The following is a 17,281-nucleotide window of genomic DNA, read 5'->3' on the forward strand; positions in this document are numbered from 1 at the left end:
AGTAAAATAAATACAGGTTCATGGAAATTAACAAAAATAAAAGCTTTTTTAACAGTAATTTAAGTGAACAGAGCTACCTATGTTCTACAACACAGACAGTACTACTATTTGCATGGGACTTGTAGTACCTGTTGACCTCTTATCATTTATGAATTAACCCCCCTGATATCAGTGTTTGTTGCATTCACAAAGGATAAGTAAAGTCTGTAATGTATTCATATTTAAAGACATTTCTGGGGGAAAACATAAGGTTGCTGCATGGCTGCAGCAATTAAAATGCACTGTCATTTGTTATTTCTTAAATTCAAACAAAAAAAAAGGCCATGATGTGCACATTGCATTCTGCGGGTGACATTTCCTGCATGTCTTATTAATAATTTTAACTAGTTTCCAATAGACAATATGCATTTAGGTGTTTACCCCTCTCTCTTTATATATTTTAACATTTTTTAGATCTTTAGTCAGCTGTCCATGACTAATAAAATACTGAAATATCTCCTCTTACTCTCCCATTATGCATTGCGGTTATGTAAGCTACCTGTGCATTTCTGCAGCTGATCAATAAGGGGAAGCAAGGGAAAATCGATTTACCCTCCCCTTTATTTATGAGAAAGGGAAACATCTAATGTTAAATATGAACTAACAGTCTTTATGCATTTGATGCTGTTGATGTTATTCTGCGCTCTATAAATTTGGGATCATTACACATCAACAAAAACCCTCCTTGTGCAGATCAGTTGTTGCAGCCTGACCACTCAGTGTTGAGCTACACATTTAATATCATAAATTGTGTCATGTACAGCTCAATAATACCGATATCAGATCAGGAACTTGCAAAGAGAAACTGGGAAGTAGAGCAGAAGCGCTGTGCATATGAAGGGAGCAGCAGTGCACACAGCAGCATTTTAATAAGTAAAATATAGCCATTTCTATACATAAGCTGAAATTAACTGAAACACTAGTTCTAAACTGTGTGTGTTAAAACTCTAACAATCTCCTACGCTGCCGTCACTATTTTTTCATCAGATAAAGGTGCATGAAAAGCCGCACAGACCTTTAAAGAACACAGTTACCCTAAATTACAGAAACTCCAATTCGTACGGGAAGAATTAGAACTACCCATGGGCCCCTACTTGTACTGAAACATGGTTGATTCACACAGGATCAAAACCACACGTCTTGTGTGATCATCACAAATGACCTAAGGTCCCTAGGTAATACTAATCATGTGTGAATAGGGCGAATAAGAGCAGAAGAGAAAAAGATTACTTTTAATTGACACTTTGGAAAAATTAGTAACTCCCTTTGCTGGACAAAGTCATTGAGCCTCTCTCTGCATAAAATGTGGTTAACACACACCAGAACAAGGTCAGACAAGGCAGATTTATTTACACTCACAGAGCAATTCAAGTGTTTTACAGTGATGAAACAGAAACTTTATATACATCATTAAGAGCATTTAAAAAAGCTAGTACACATTAAAAATGTTTAGATAATAAGAAATTAAATGACATTAAGCACAAGTGAAAAATTAAAAGACAAAATATATTCAAACGTCCTCAAACCAAGTACATTAAAGTATAATAGTGCTCTGACACCCCTGATTACAGAGTCTCAGTTTCTTGACAGACACAGGTAGACCTTCTGGTCCTACCTAATCAAAATGTTTTCTGTTTAACCATTCTACCTAAAATATTTTGTAAGCTCATATTCTGCACAGCATAGTCAATTTCAGTGATTAGAAGAGAAACATAGTGAACGTTTTATGAAATAATCCTGGGGCTGCTGAATCCAGAGGGACCTAAATGCAGCCAAGGACCTCAACCCCATACCGGAAGTCGGAAAATCGACGCCATATTTTATCTTCTAACACCAGAAGTCGCTTGAACTGATTGTCTTCTTCGTTGTTTCCTCCGTATAGGCAAGTTTGCCACATAAGCGAAATACAAGTAGACGAAAAATACGTGAATTTTCAGACTAACAAGCACAGCAATTACATAACATTTATTTTAATGAACTGACTTATGATCCAAATTCAAGTATCACTGAGCACAGGATTTCCACAGGATTTCTTATCATTACCACATGCTGAATTATAAAAATGAAACAAGAAAGGACAACTTGTGACAATCACATACTCCTCCACCAGTTGCACAGCTCCATCTACAAACGTGCATTTGACGTGGGACTGATTTAACTCCTGTAATAATGGTAATATAACAGACTTTGTTTGGATTTTACTATCATTTAACTCCTATGTTAATAATAGTTCTAACAACCGAAAATACTTTAATACTTTATTTAGGTTAAGCATTATGAATTAAGCCAGACTTCATGTAAAGTTTACTGTACGATTTCATAAAAACTACAGTGTTCACCAGCTGCTCTCATTATCATTTTTACTCTGCAGGAGACTGTCATTCTTCATGTGATGAGGTGAATAGTACATAAAGAGAACACTAGTTCCTATAAATAGTTACCAAGTTGCAAGAAAAAGTATGTGAACCCTTTGGGATTTCTTGGATTTCTGCATAAATTGGTCATAAAATGTGTTCTGATCTTCATCTAACTCACAACAATAGACAAACACAGTCTGCTTAAACTAAAAGTGCACAAAAAAAAAAATGTTTTCATGTTTTTATTGAACAAAACGTAAACACTCACAGTGCAGGGTGGAAAAGGTACGTGAACCACTAGGCTAATGACTTCTCCAAGAGCTAATTGGAGCCAGGAGTCAGCCAACCTGGAGTCCAATCAATGTGATGAGATTGGATGTGTTGGTTAAAGCTTTCCTGCCCTATAAAAAACACACACCAGTTTTGAGTTTGCTGTTCTTGAGAAGCACTGCCTGATGTGAACCATGCCTGGCACAAAAGAGCTCTCAGAAGACCTACGATCAAGAATTGTTGACTTGCATGAAGCTGGAAAGGGTTATAAAAGTATCTCTAAAAGCCGTGATGTTCACGTGTCCACAGTAAGACAGTCTACAAATGGAGAAAGTTCCAGATTTTTCCAAGTTCCGAGTACAATCGAACACAGCCCTAATTCTTTAAACAAGATAGGGCGTTGCAAATATACATTTACTGTTTCTTAATGTTTAGCGTTTCCCTCTGATTAATTGATAACACAAAGACATTATTTTACATAGTATGGTTAATAAAATTAAGATCAATTAAGTTATTTTTTAAAATGTTAAAAATTTTAGAGAGAAACCCTGGTTCATGTTTATATGTGTTTAAGCAGGCTATGTGTTTTAGCATGAGTTTTTTTTTAAGTTGAAAAATTAGTCAACAAATTCAACATGTAATTAAATGACGTAGCCTATGATGTGCATTGTGCGTGACTGCTATAGGTTTTTTCTCTATAGATATCTTGGAACTATCTTTTTTTCTAGCCTTCTTCATAAACAAAATACACAGGGGAGTGACCCCGAGACTTAAACGTCACAAGATAGTTTTTGGCTAGAGGTGAAAAATGTCTCGCTGGATTCACTGTCTTCATGGATAATCCCAAACAGGCTGGCACACAATAGTCATATTTCAGTGAAAAGTGCCCTGTTTTCTCCTGACACTACAACCCTTTTGTCCAAAAAATGGACCACAGCTGAGCCTCCCTCACCTGTTTGACACAGTAGCCTACTGACCCCCCCACGCCACATGAGTGCATATATGCACACTCTTGCTAAGTGATAATGTTGGTTACTTCCTAATATTTTTACTCCTCTCCTCGCTGCCTCAACTTTCCTCCGTTAGTCTCACTGCGTCTGTGTCTCATCCATCAGCTGTTGGCTTTGAGTCTTAGAGCGCTTTGGCTGCTAAAAAAAAAAACGGGCATAAAGTAGCTAATGCACATGCTGTTTGATGGCTGACCCCTGTCTCTGACAGTGCCAAATGAACGAGATGTGTGTGTGGGAGTTATATGTCAAACAATGTCACTGTCAAAATTGCAGACCACAAAACGATTTCAGACAGAAATGTCCTGCTCTTTAAAGCAAACGTGTTTAAAAAGTTTGTAATGGTCGCTGATAGAGGATGAGAAATAGTTCTAGTGAGCTAATGCAGCTTTTTGAATTTCAGTTCCTCACATTTTATAAATGTTTTTCAAAATACGGTATAAAGATAGTTCAGGCTTATTAAACTGCTGATGTTGTCTTTATTTTCATTGGAATTGTAGCAATTGAAAGTGAAGTAATGAGGATGTGAGGCACTACTAGCATGCGTGAATATATTCTACACTATATTGCCAAAAGTATTTACTCACCTGCCTTAACTCACATATGAACTTAAGTGACATCCCATTCTTAATCCATAGGGTTTAATATGACGTCAGTCCATCTTGTGCAGGTATAACAGCTTCAACTCTTCTGGGAAGGCTTTCCACAAGGTTTAGGAGTGTGTTTATGGGAATTTTTGACCATTCTTCCAGAAGCGCATTTGTGAGGTCACTCAGTGATGTTGGACGAGAAGGCCTGGCTCTCAGTCTCTGCTCTAATCCATCCCAAAGGTGTTCTATCGGGTTGAGGTCAGGACTCTGTGCAGGCCAGTCAAGTTCATCCACACCAAACTTTCCCATCCATATCTTTATGGACCTTGCTTTGTGCTCTGGTGCACAGTCATATTCGAAGGAGCCATCCCCAAACTGTTCCCACAAAGTTGGGAGCATGGAATTGTCCAAAAATCTCTTGGTATGCTGGAGCATTCAGAGTTCCTTTCACTGGAACTAAGGGGGCAAGCCCAGCTCTTGAGAAACAACCCCACACCATAATCCCCCCTCCACCAAACTTTACAATTGGCACAATGCAGTCAGACGAGTACCATTCTCCTGGCAAACACCAAACCCAGACTCGTCCATCAGATTGCCAGATGGAGAAGCGCGATTGGTCACTCCAGAGAACGCATCTCCACTGCTCTAGAGTCCAGTGGCAGCATGCTTTACACCACTGCATCTGACGTTTTGCATTACACTTGGATGTTTCCATGGCTTGGATGAAGCTGCTCAGCCATGGAAACCCATTCCATGAAGCTCTCTATGCACTGTTCTTGAGCTAATCTGAAGGCCACATGAAGTTTGGAAGTCTGTAGCAATTGACTCTGCAGAAAGTTGGCGACCTCTGTGCACTATCCACCTCAGCATCCACTGCCCCCGCTCAGCCATTTTACATGGCCTACCACTTCATGGCTGAGTTGCTATCATTCCCAAGCGCTTCCACTTTGTTATAATACCACTAACAGTTGACTGTGGAACATCTAGGAGTGAGGAAATTTCACGACTGGACTTGCTGCACAGGTGGCATCCTATCACAGTACCACCCTGGAATTCACTGAGCTCCTGAGAGCGACCCATTCTTTAACAAATGTTTGTAGAAGCAGTCTGCATGCCTAGGTGCTTGATTTTATACACCTGTGGCCATGGAAGTGATTGTAACACCTGATTTCATTATTTTGATGGGTGAGTGAATACTTTTGGTAATATAGTGTATATGAAGTGCTGTTAAATGCAAGTTTGAGTCATGACTAGAAAAGACAATAACTACAATAGCTGTTATGTTTGCAGTGATATTCAGTGCGAGAGGATTAGTGGGTAAAACGTTTCAAAATGGCCCTGCAATCTTTGCAAATTATGTCTCGCTTTTGGATCAATGAAATTTTCTCATCATATATTCTATTATCAAATAAAAAAAAATACTAAAAAATAAAATAAATCTCGTCTCATTCTTGTGAGCCCAAGTCTCATTTTGTGAGATAGAAGTCTTGTAAACACAACATGTTCGTCTCAGAGATAGAAATGTAAAATGCAGACATATTCTTGTTAAACATCATTTCATGAAAGAAATTACAAAACACACAGTGTGGTATTGCACAGTTTACATGTACAACACTGGGCTCAACTTTAAAAAAAAAAAAAAAAAACAGTTTTGACATTTTGTGTATTCAAGATGTATTTAAACATGTCCATAATAATATATAATACCAAATCATTTCTTTATTTATAACACAATATGTCGTTAGCTTCCTAGCATAATTGCCTAAGTCCTTTCTTAGGGCCAAATTGTGATATCTGCCTAACTTTACTCTCCCACTGCTGCTGCTAATTCATTGTGCCTTATTGGCTACATCCTCAGGTAATCAAAGTGCTTGTTACAGTCCATAATAACTATATGCCTAAGTCATCTACTAATTGTTATCTATTAACTCACTTTTATTTGTTTAATAGTCCTTATTGTGGCTTTTTTTAAGAAACAGTATAAATAAAAAAAATCTATGTAATTGTCAAAATATGTTTTTTTCTGAAAACCTTAAAATAAGACTTAGGCAATTGTGCTACTAGGCTAATAACATTCTTATTCTAGTTATTTATACTACAAAAAAAATTATACAGCATGTGAACAATGTCTTTTACATAAGTCACCAACTCAGTAAAACTCATATGTTTTAACACACATATGATGTGACAGGAATACAGACAAGCACATGAATTCTGTCATTAATATGTAATTTAAATTTGTTGTAAATGTAAGTCAGTCTTGAATGATCATGACACCGAACTGTTTCCTATGAAAAATAATACTGGGAAATGCGGTATCTCAGAACACGCTTGTTCATTAGTCCTGAACTACAAGTGCAGGATGCAGTTAGCATACATTTCTCAAAGTCAGATTTGTTACGATGTAATCGAGATATCATAGCTGATCAAAGGGTCTGTCAATTATTGTGTGAACACCGTTACATTCACCCTATCTTTACAAAGTGTGATTTAGTCTAACTCTAAGTCTTGTTCACCATGTCATATTTAACACATTTTAAAAATAAAGCCAAACTCAATGATCTGATTTCAGTTCTCTAAAGATGTAATGTATCTGGCGTTTTTTGTTTCTATCCATTGAAGAATCCTCAGTTTCTACTTACTCCTCTTGTTTCTCCATGGTTTCCTTTCCATCTTCATATCTAGAATCCCATCATACCTGAAACTTCACGCACAGCAATAGAGCAAAGACAGGTAAGCCAAAGTGATTAAAAAAAGGCTGATCATGCTGATCTAAAGGCGTAGATGTTGCTGCTAAACGAGAATATAAAGATGCCTTTAATGGCTGCATTTCAGTTTAACAATGCCAGACAGGATGCTCTTTTTCTCACTGGCTTCCCCTGGACACCCACTTCTTGTAGAGAGCACACACTCATACACAGATGTTAGTTTCAGGTTGGATACCCTCTGTGTGACTAATAGGGAAGCCCATGCAGGTGTGTTTGTAGATGACTAGACTCTGAAACTGAGGTATGGAACGTGAAGTGGGCAAACTGAGAGCATTCTGACTGTGACTTCCCTTTAGTCGAAGCAACAACAGAATCCCCTGCTTACTGAAAACACAAAACCAAAATCTGGTTTCTGTTAGGATGACGAACAAAATAACTGATAAATCACTGTAAAAAAAAAAAAACCCAAAAACTAAAAGATTACAGAATTTTCACATAACATGTCTGATTTGGGCTAATTTTGTGACATGGTAAGGAGCTTGTAAATTAAACCCCTCTTTCTTAATTGATTCTTATCTGTTTCTCTACTCCCACTTATGGAACAGATAATCGCCCACAGAAGAGCAAAAGTCAGCTCTTGTTGCCCATTACTAAATCGAAGCTCTTTGTTTCCATCACTGAACAGGAAACAGCATGACCCCGGGTTGCGCCACAGACGCTGTCAAGCTTTTTTAGTTGAACTAGCTGGAGTTTCACTTCCTTAAACAGTTTGGTTTGCATACGAAGACAGGTGAAGTGATGATAAAGCGCTGACGTAGGATTTATTCATCTAGCTGATGGAAAATTCAGTTTCATCGGCTGGGTCTTGTTGACTTCGCTCATCATTCCTATTTGTTGTGATAACATTTGACTTACCAGTGAATCAGAGTCATGGTCAATCAGGCAAACCATGCTCAGTCATCTAATCAATGTTACTTAAACACATTATTTCAAAGTAAAAGTAACCCAGAAGTGGTTCTCAAAAAGTTAAATTTAAGTTTTTTATTTTCAGTTTTGTATGATTTACTAATTAGCTTTAGTTCTGCCTTTGCTGCCATCTTGTGATCAAATGAATTTCCCTTTTTATTAATACAAGGCTCAAAAGGCAGTGCCACTCTCAGGTCTTCAGAAGAGTTGGCTCGATACATGATTTTTTTCCTTTTCTCATTTTGAAATGTTATTTATTTCATGAATCATATTGATGCTGAGTTTTAATAACACTATCTAATGGTTGTTTATTTGTTTATTTTTAAAGGGGCCATGTACAATAAAAAACAAAAGTTTCTATTTGATGTATTGTACCAGAGTTAGCTTAAAGCTAATTTACATCTGCACTATTTCATATTGCTGTCAGATGGATAAATTGACAAAATTAGATTAAGTAAAGCACCAACATGAAATCACCAATGCTGATTAAAAAATCCTCAAAATGAAATACGTTTCCAGTGCATGATATGACAGAGTACTGTCATTTTAGATAAGGGCTCCGTCACAGTGAGTGGTCTGGTTGTAAATGGAAACAGCGGCTCTGGACGACAGAGAAATGACTGAATGTAGACATCACTTAAATCCACTCAGGTTGTGTCTATTTTCCGGCTCCTCTCTTATCCTCTGAACCAGGAATAAAAGCAAACACAACCGCTTACAGGGGCAAGAAATGCAGGGAAAATAATAAAAAAAAATTTCATGAAATATTTAGTAGTTCTATACTCCCTTATTGCCTAAACTATGACATTTTGCCTTGACTTGACTTTTTTTTAAAACACTTTGCAAATATTTTAGGGCAATTTGTCTATTTTTCTTTTTTTAAGTGTAATGTTTGATATCTTTATTGTAAAGTTTATACAGTGCAACTTTTACAACTCTTATGCACAAAAGACATGGCAAGAAAATAATAACAGCAAAACTACGGAGCCCCTAAAGGGACATTGGCAGAAAAAATTAAAATGTAAGTTTCTTTTGCTCACAAAATAGACTTTCCCATGAGCACAGGAAACTTATATTTTAATTTTTTCTGCTAGTGTCTTACTTGGGACTCTGTACAAAACATAGAGAGTAAGAACATCTTGTCTAGAACTGGATGGGAACAAATTGTGAGGATATTGTGCATTTTTCATGTCTTTTCTTTGACCTCTATCATGGTTTTACTTGCGTATTATTTATGCCAAACAAGCTGTCAAGACTAACTTAGATGTAGAATTAAAAAATGTATATTTATAAAAATAGTCCATGAAAGGTTTGTAAAAAATGTCATCTTTTCAAGATGTTTCCCTTTTTGAGCCAAAACCTGGGGCCTGGGGCCATATCAGGCACCCCCAAAAGATAATCAAATTTAGAAAATTTGAGTAGGAAAACAGATGTGGTTTTTAGGGCATCTTTTGTCTTTAAACCCCTACAACTATCAAATCAACCCCAAAATGACCAAGAAAACAACATTTTTTTTTATAAGGAATGGCTTCGTGTTTGATCCGTTGCTTACAGCTGTGAGCTATTTCAGGTCAATATGATGCATGATAAGCATGCACTTATCAGTCCAGTCCTAATTAAATATGCAGTTTTCTTTGTCAACTTTTCACTTCAGGCTATTTTAGAATGTGATTTTCCTGCATGAGAAACAAAACAAAAGATCAGCTTTCTCCATTTGTTTTTCACCAATCAGGACACAGTATATTAGCATCAAACCTAGTGATGGACAACATGGCAGTTCCTGAAATATGTAGCAAAAATATTAAGATATATATATAGATATAGATTCAACTTTTTGCTTGTGCTAAAACCCTGCATGGTTGTATTTGCAAAAAGTGGGCTTCTTTGTACATAGACTTAGTAACGTGCGCTGTGTCGTGTCTTCACTTCCTCAGCAGCCTACATATTTTGCACGGCTGTTTTTGTGTGTCAGTATATAGTGGATAAAGTTGGGCTGTCAGAAGCTTCAACTAAAGGCAAAGGTGTTGTGTGTAGATCGGTGGGCTCAACTTCAAACATCTCAGAGACCACGACTGTGCTGCAGGAGGTCTCTGCAACACTCTGCAATGATCTGCAATGATCTCATTTGACGTGGCAGAGATGAAGGGTACAGGTGGGACGTGGTTTGATATCTCACCAAATGATCTCCTGCCTGGCTCTAACAAACACCACAAAGACAAGTTTAACAGCTTTTACTGTCTGCAGGATTAAAATGGAGCAAAAATGGATGCAGATTCTGGTGATCCTGGTGTTTTACCAAAGTAAGTTTGACCTTTTACTTGCCCGTTTACAGCATACATAAGTGTCACAGTGTTTCAGGATTTGTGTTTTGGTCATGTGTTTTTGGCTGCTGAGTTATATTGCTGCTGTCATCTTATTACATTTTTCAGGAATAAACACTGGAGCTTGTGAAGAGAGAGTGAAGCAGGGACAGCTGGTTAACATCTCGTGTAGTCTTACAGATTCTGGCTCTACCCTTACCTGGTTTAGAGTACTGGACACACATGCTATGGAATTCATTGTATCATACAGCACCCATGGGGATGTAAAGACATCATCCACTTTCTCTTCCATCTTCAGTCACGGAAAAAGCAAATTCATTCTTACATTGAACTCATTTGACAAAACTCGTGACAGTGGCATTTACAGGTGTGCATTACGGAAACAGTTGAAATTGGAGTTTGGTAAGGTTACTCGACTGGTCGGAGGTGAGTTTTGTTGGATAATGGACATGATAATGAAATGATGAATGACGATCAGACAAAGTTCCCCTCACAATCTTCTTCTCTCTTAAGAAAAAGATGAAGTCCAAACAGAAGCACCAGTGGCAACCATCGAACCAACTTCATGCACCACTGCCAAACCATGTGTCTGTGACAAGACAAGACATCAAGGTGAACATTTCAAATCACAATATGATGTGTTGCTGAACCCTGTGCCTTCTAAAGTGAAAAGATGAGCTTGAATTTCCCTTGAGATTAATAAAGTATCTATGTATCTAGACCACGCTTATTCAGGGGAAACAAATCCTTCCATGCTTTGTTCTTCGATCATATTGGGTCCACTCGCTGGCAGCTGTGGCCTTCTTCTTCTACTCCTTATCATATCCACTCTGTACTGCAACAGTAAGTCCTTCTCATTCTTTAAACAAATACAAGTTTTAATGTTGCTTTATAATGTCTTGTATGAGTTTTGAACATTTCTGCAAATTCTTCCCAGTCAGTTTTTCCAGCTTCTCTTGATTTAAAATTGTAAGAATTTGCAGTGTTTTGATAACGTCTTTATTTTCCCTAAGAAATACGAACACGGAGATGCCCACACCATTATAAAAGAAAGTAAGATGTTTCCTTTTTTTCTTTTTCTGTTATATTATTTTTCTGTAAAGGGCTGTAGCCAGAGACAACAGTGGTAATAAGTGAATAAGCTGACTTATTGAATTGTTTTTCTAACTAGACATGTAGTAATCACTCTGCTGCACCATGCATTTTGTTAGTATTTTTTATTTTAAGAATAAAGAGGTTCTTTAAAACTCTGAAACAAAACTGTAAAAAATACACTTCCCTGAGATATATACTATATATAAATGATCTTCACCGTCTTCTTCTCAGTAAATTGTTAAGCAGTTGGAACTCTGATAAAGAGTGAGACTAGTGTTTTTAATTGTGTTAGTTATCGTTTTGTTATTGAAGTAGTCCGCTTGAGTCAAACACAAAAACATTTTCTTATTACTCATGAACGGTTGATAATACTGTCAGTCTTATGTTGCAAAAGCAAGACACAAATTCTATCCAAAAAATTCGGTTTGTGTTGGATGTGGCTACAGCCCTGTATTCTTTTTGTATTTCAAACAATCAATGAGCTGTTAATTATTATAAGACTATTTATTTTTGTACCTATTTTATCTCATACAGACCACGGCCGATGCCTCCTGGAAAACAGATGATGACCAACAGACGGATATAAAGTGACATGGACGTTCCTTTGCACTGAAAATGAGGCAGTGTTGATTCATTATAAGAAGTTTTTTTTTTGCTCTTTATTTTGAGGGTAAACATTTTTTTTGCAGTCTTCAAAGACGGTAGCTGTTCAAGAATTTAATATATATGGACTACTTTAGAAACCAGTTTCACAGAGTTTTAGTTTACAATGCTGCGCTGTTATCACACTCAAATTCATGTGTCTATTCATCCAGTCACCACAGTAAATGATGAGTATACCCCACAGAAAATCTTAGTAAACAATGTTTAAAATTTAGCAAACTACACTTTATTTTTAGGTCAAATGTAAAAAGAAGTCTTTACGCTGGTTTTTGCTTTGGTGTTATTTGATTTATATTCCTATACGATTTTGAAGTTTTCATCAGATTTATAATCATTAAATACCTGCATTTATTGCATCAGTGTCACTAAATCTAAGGATCTTTAGTTTAGTTTTTATTGATTTTAGACCAAAGCTGCTGCTTTGTTTTTTAACGTTGCATTTTCAGCTGAGCTTTGACAGTTATTTCTTGCCGGTAAATCTGATTTAGTTTTCATCCATATTAGCAGTTATTTCAGTTCAACTTATGCAAAAAAGGAACACAAAGAATTTTCTTTCTTTCAGTTTCTTTTTTCTTTGAATTATATTTACAGTCCTGAGAACTTTTTTCAATCTCCACACTTTTGTAACTGGAAATAAAATATACAACCTCTCAGAAAAGTATGTGTTCATTTCATTCATATCCTTTACTGTCTTCTTTGAGGGGGAAAAAACATCAAACCTACTCGCTCATATTGGGTCTTAGTGCAGAAATACACTGTAAGTTTGAGCAAAAACAGTTGTTTCATTCGGAACATTTGTTTCATAGCGAGCTCCCGGGTCAAAGGAAGTGAACTCTTGCAGTCTTATGCAGTGTGAAAAACCACCAACATACAAGTAGAGAGATATTTTCACACTGGAGATTCTGTGACAAGTTATTTTAATTTGATAGGTATCAGCCCCCCCATGACCCCCAACGGGATAAGCGGTAAAGAAAATGATGGACAAAAAAAGACGCTGTTAATGTCAACATGATAATAGATTTCTACAAATCAGTGTCAATTAAATAAAAACATGTAAGGTAAAATAAGTGGTTGCAGAAATCTTCACCCCCTCTAAAGTGACCCAGACCTTGGTTTGATTTATAAAATCAATAAAAGGGTAAAACACCCAATAATTTTATAGGCACTGTACATGTTAAACTGGTCAAAACTTGATCAAGGTTGAGAGCAAACCTTACCATGTGGCTTATCTCTTGCCTCTTTTCTTTGTAGATGTTGACACAACGTCTGAGCTCAGCGGAGAGGATAGCTGGCCGCTGGCAGATGGATCTTCTGCATGGTGTTTCTAAAATAGAGCAAACTTTATTTAAAAGGAAATAGAAATATGTAAAAAAAAAAAAAGAAACAACAGCTTTGCATTCAATGTTTAAACAGAATCACTAAAAATCTATAATCTTATCTTTATTTTTAATCGTAGCCCATTTCATTCCTTTAGAATTAATGAAAGAGCATAGCTGATTGGTTGAGGTCTTCGTGCAGCAGGCAGTTTGCTTACTTTAGACCTTGACTTTGACTTGCTCTTGCCCTGTAACAAATTTGACAACTTGGTTAGGCTCTACAGCTGTTTGTCAGTCCAGGAGGGGTGACCAAAGATACTATTTGTTTGTCAGCAACCAACAGAGGGCGCCATCTAATAATGTAACTGAGCATCATGGACACTCTAGGTGCCTTTAATATGTTCTAAATTTCATCATTAGAGTTCAGCTTTAAAAAAGATTTAACACTACATATGTATTGATCAAACTGAAGAGAAATGCTAGATTTTATAGGTTTTATTCTTCTCTAAAAAAACGACTGATTAAAATTATCTTTACATCTAAATATGTCTAGGTTTAACTGTAAAGGTCTCTTAGGTCTTATGAGGGTTGATCAGAGATTACTGCAGAACAGAAACAATTGATTAGACACTGTCAGAGATTTGTTTTGCAATGATTGTCATCATCACACTGAAATTAGTCATAATTAGTTAATAATCCAGAACATTTTGCCCTTTATTGGAACATTTTATACACCCTGATCTCACACAGATTTTTTTTACCTTTGGTTTGTCTGTCTTAGATTTAAACTCTGGGACGTCTGGGAGCAGAGTGCTTGCCATAGCATCCAGTGCAGGACCAGGCATAGGCTGAGGAATATTGAAAAGATAAACAGCATAAATAATGAAAAACACTTGTCAAATATTATCAGCTTTTACAGATTTCATGCATAGCAGAAATAAAATGTAAAATCTGAAACAACCGTGTATGAAAGCAAAATGTCCAGCTTTTAAATAGTACATTTTTACAGTCATGGACAAAAATATTGGCACCCCTGGAACTTTTCCAAAAAATACAACATTTCTCCCAGAAATTGTTGCAATCAACAAATGTTTTTGGTATACATGTGTTTATTTCCTTTATGTTCATTGGAACAACAAAAAAAATGGAATATATATCATGTAAAATCATAAAAAGATTGTAATTTTTATTTTGGAGGTGCTAATGGTATCTTGGAGTAGAGGGCCCTACAGCAAAACCATGAAATTAACACTGATATTTGTATAGAGGCAGACCCTAGGTCTTTCTCATTTCACATTTTTGTTTCCTTCCTTCCTCCGTTCGCGTCATTTCCTTGTGTCTTAGCTCCACCCAGCGAGAAATTGAAAGAGATGCAAGGAAGAGACAGGAGGAGAGAGGAGGCACAACTTAGTGAATGAGAAATCCTTCACTTCACAGCGTCAGTCTGAGCGCCGTCAGGTACTGACGATGGGATGATAGCTGATTCACGCTAGCCCAAACATTAGCAGACCTGTATTTAAAATCATTTCAAAAACCTTCGCGATGACTCACCATAAAAATGGTTAAATATATATATATATATATATATATATATATAAAATAGCAATAAAATGTATTAAGAAAAGCATTCTTTATATTACATATCTGATTTTCAGTGGAATTACTTTGGTTTATAAACTCACCCATTTAATCATTGTCAATATCCTCATCTATGTAACCTACTGATCCATTTTTATCAGCTGATAACCTAGGCTCTCTTTCATATAATCTGTTCAATAATCCAGCACAGAGCTCTGTGAGTTTGTTGATTTTTTCAGTTAAACAGGAACAATAAACTATCTTCTGCCTGAGTGAGGCCGAAATTCTGTCAGATTACATCATCCTATATGAAGTTAAAACATAAACATATTTGTTATTTAACCTACCTTTGTTTAAGGGTTTTATTTAAAAAAAAAAAAAGTATAAGAATATAAACAGTCACGAACTGTGCAGAGGTGCGGCTTTTCTGGCAGATGCCGCGCCTCCAATCCAATCACATTGTACCCTTGGTAAAAAGACTTCCGTGGAGGATACACCAGTGCTTCCTCGCTCAGCGCTCCTCCAGGAGCTGCTTCCTTCCTCGATCCTCGCCTCCTCCAGGAGCATTTAAGGAATTGGAAAATCTGTCATCATGGTGGAAGGAGAGCGATTTCCAGGTCAGTTGAGGAGAGAGAACGCGAGGATGGTCAAAACTTTATTTTGAGAAGCATCCCCTGATCATACATGTAAAATTTGAAGGCAGTTGGTTGTTTCATATGAGAGTTACACCCACTTCCTGTGTCATGGCGTAGGATCAAAATGGCTGCCATGGCCACTGGGGCATCTGTTAATGAGTCATGTCAATATGAGGACAGATATTGATGAGTTCAGGTGAAAATCAGAGCATCATAGGTTCAAAACAGCAAGAATCATACAGAAATGACCCACCTCCTGTCTGAGGTGAAGGATCAAAAAGGCCGCCATGGCCACTGGGTCATCCAGGAAAGAAACATGTAAATGTAGGACCAGATATTGAGGACTTCAGGTCAAAATCAGAGCATGATAGGTTCAACACACTAAGACAAATGCAGAAATGACCCATTTGCATCACTTCCTGTTGGCAGAGGAGGGCGCCATGATGAACTTTTTTCATGTGGACGTGTTCAGTGTAATCCTGTCAGTTTTCAGTGAATAAATGTCCAAAAAGAGACCTTTTTTGAAATTTGGGCAGAGCTGGTGGACTTCCTGTTGGGATTTTGGCATGAGTCCAAGAGGCTTTTTTTGTAGGTGTGGTCATGGTGCATTTCCTGACCGAAGATCATCTGCCTAAGTTCAACGGTGTTTAGGGGCTGAATTTTTAAAGTGAGAAAAGTGAAAAAAGTGCCAAATTCAATTTTGATTTGTCAGAAGGGGGCGGAGTTATGAATTTCTGATCTTAGTGCTTGATTTAATAGAGGTTCCATGTGTGATCATCTGAGGGGCCATTTTTGAGTGAGATGAATGGAACCTCCAGAATATGAAATTTTTCACAAGGATCTAACAAGCCACCAAATTTGGTGAGTTTTGGAGCATGTTAAGGCCCCCAAAAATGTAAAAGTTGTGACAGAAAAAAAATCATTCCTACAGATATGACAGGGATCTCGCCCTGGTCAGTGTGTGAGCCCTAATTATTCAGGAAGTCAACAAATTGCATCTTAAAGGCTCAATTCACCCAAATTACAAATTATTCCCTGTTTTCATAAATATGTTCAAGTTGTGAATTATCCATCTACTATGTTTATAATAACAACCTTAAACTTGTGAGTTTTACTCTAGTTATGAAAAAAACTTAAAATCTTCCTGATGCCTCTTTATGACTGACAAAAGCAAACAAGATCATCAAAACTGATGTTTTTGATAGAGTTATTAATAATTCCTTAAAACTGGGTCAGACTGGGTCATTTGGTTTAGTTCATTTTTCACAGAGCTGTAGTCAACCAAAGTAAAGCTTGGCCAACTGACATTACACCCAGACACCGAACTCATCAACTGAGGGGGGAGAAAAATGTCATAGCTCCATCAACCTTATAGTTAAGGTAAGGGTTAGGACTCCGAAAGTTGAAAGCTGACCTGCAAAACCTGATAACAAACAGCATAGCACCATTAGCGGTCTAATCTATGTAGATAATATAGCTACGTAACTAATGTAGGTACATAGCAAACATAGCTAAAGCTAGGCTCACAAAGCAGCTACGTAAGGTACATAACTATGTTATATATGTAGCAAAGTACATTTTAGATACATTTGCCAAAGCAAAAGACTAACTTGGCTACAGATAATGGAACTATGTAGCTAACATAGCTAGAGCTGAGCTATGTAAGGTACATAGATATGTAATCTACATAGCTATGTTAGCTTCAGATAGGTTAGCTAAAGCTCAAATTGCTAAAG

The 17,281-nt window shown here is 36.9% G+C and overlaps 1 protein-coding gene and 1 long non-coding RNA gene across 3 annotated transcripts; one reads left to right on the forward strand and one right to left on the reverse strand.

Moving 5' to 3' along the window:
* Positions 1 to 9,988: 9,988 nt before the first annotated feature.
* LOC121529450 (T-cell surface glycoprotein CD8 beta chain-like) lies at positions 9,989 to 12,662 on the forward strand. 2 transcript variants are annotated; one of them, XM_041817335.1, is made up of 7 exons: positions 9,989 to 10,089; positions 10,182 to 10,237; positions 10,367 to 10,684; positions 10,772 to 10,870; positions 10,979 to 11,101; positions 11,272 to 11,311; positions 11,888 to 12,662. In XM_041817335.1, exons 2-7 carry the CDS (start codon positions 10,189 to 10,191, stop codon positions 11,937 to 11,939), a joined length of 681 nt encoding a protein of 226 aa, XP_041673269.1. In that variant the 5' UTR covers positions 9,989 to 10,089; positions 10,182 to 10,188; the 3' UTR covers positions 11,940 to 12,662. The 2 variants fall into 2 exon arrangements, with proteins under 2 accessions (XP_041673269.1, XP_041673260.1); XM_041817326.1 differs by having other exon boundaries at positions 9,995 to 10,237.
* Positions 12,663 to 13,254: 592 nt separating this feature from the next.
* Positions 13,255 to 14,147, reverse strand: LOC121529475. Its single transcript, XR_005993580.1, has 3 exons — positions 14,094 to 14,147; positions 13,551 to 13,580; positions 13,255 to 13,340 (listed from the first exon to the last, which is right to left on the reverse strand). It is a non-coding gene; the product is annotated as an uncharacterized LOC121529475 (long non-coding RNA).
* Between the last annotated feature and the right edge of the window lie 3,134 nt (positions 14,148 to 17,281).

The sequence above is a fragment of the Cheilinus undulatus genome, linkage group 3, assembly GCF_018320785.1.
Source record: "Cheilinus undulatus linkage group 3, ASM1832078v1, whole genome shotgun sequence".
In the NCBI taxonomy this organism is placed as follows: Eukaryota; Metazoa; Chordata; class Actinopteri; order Labriformes; family Labridae; genus Cheilinus; species Cheilinus undulatus.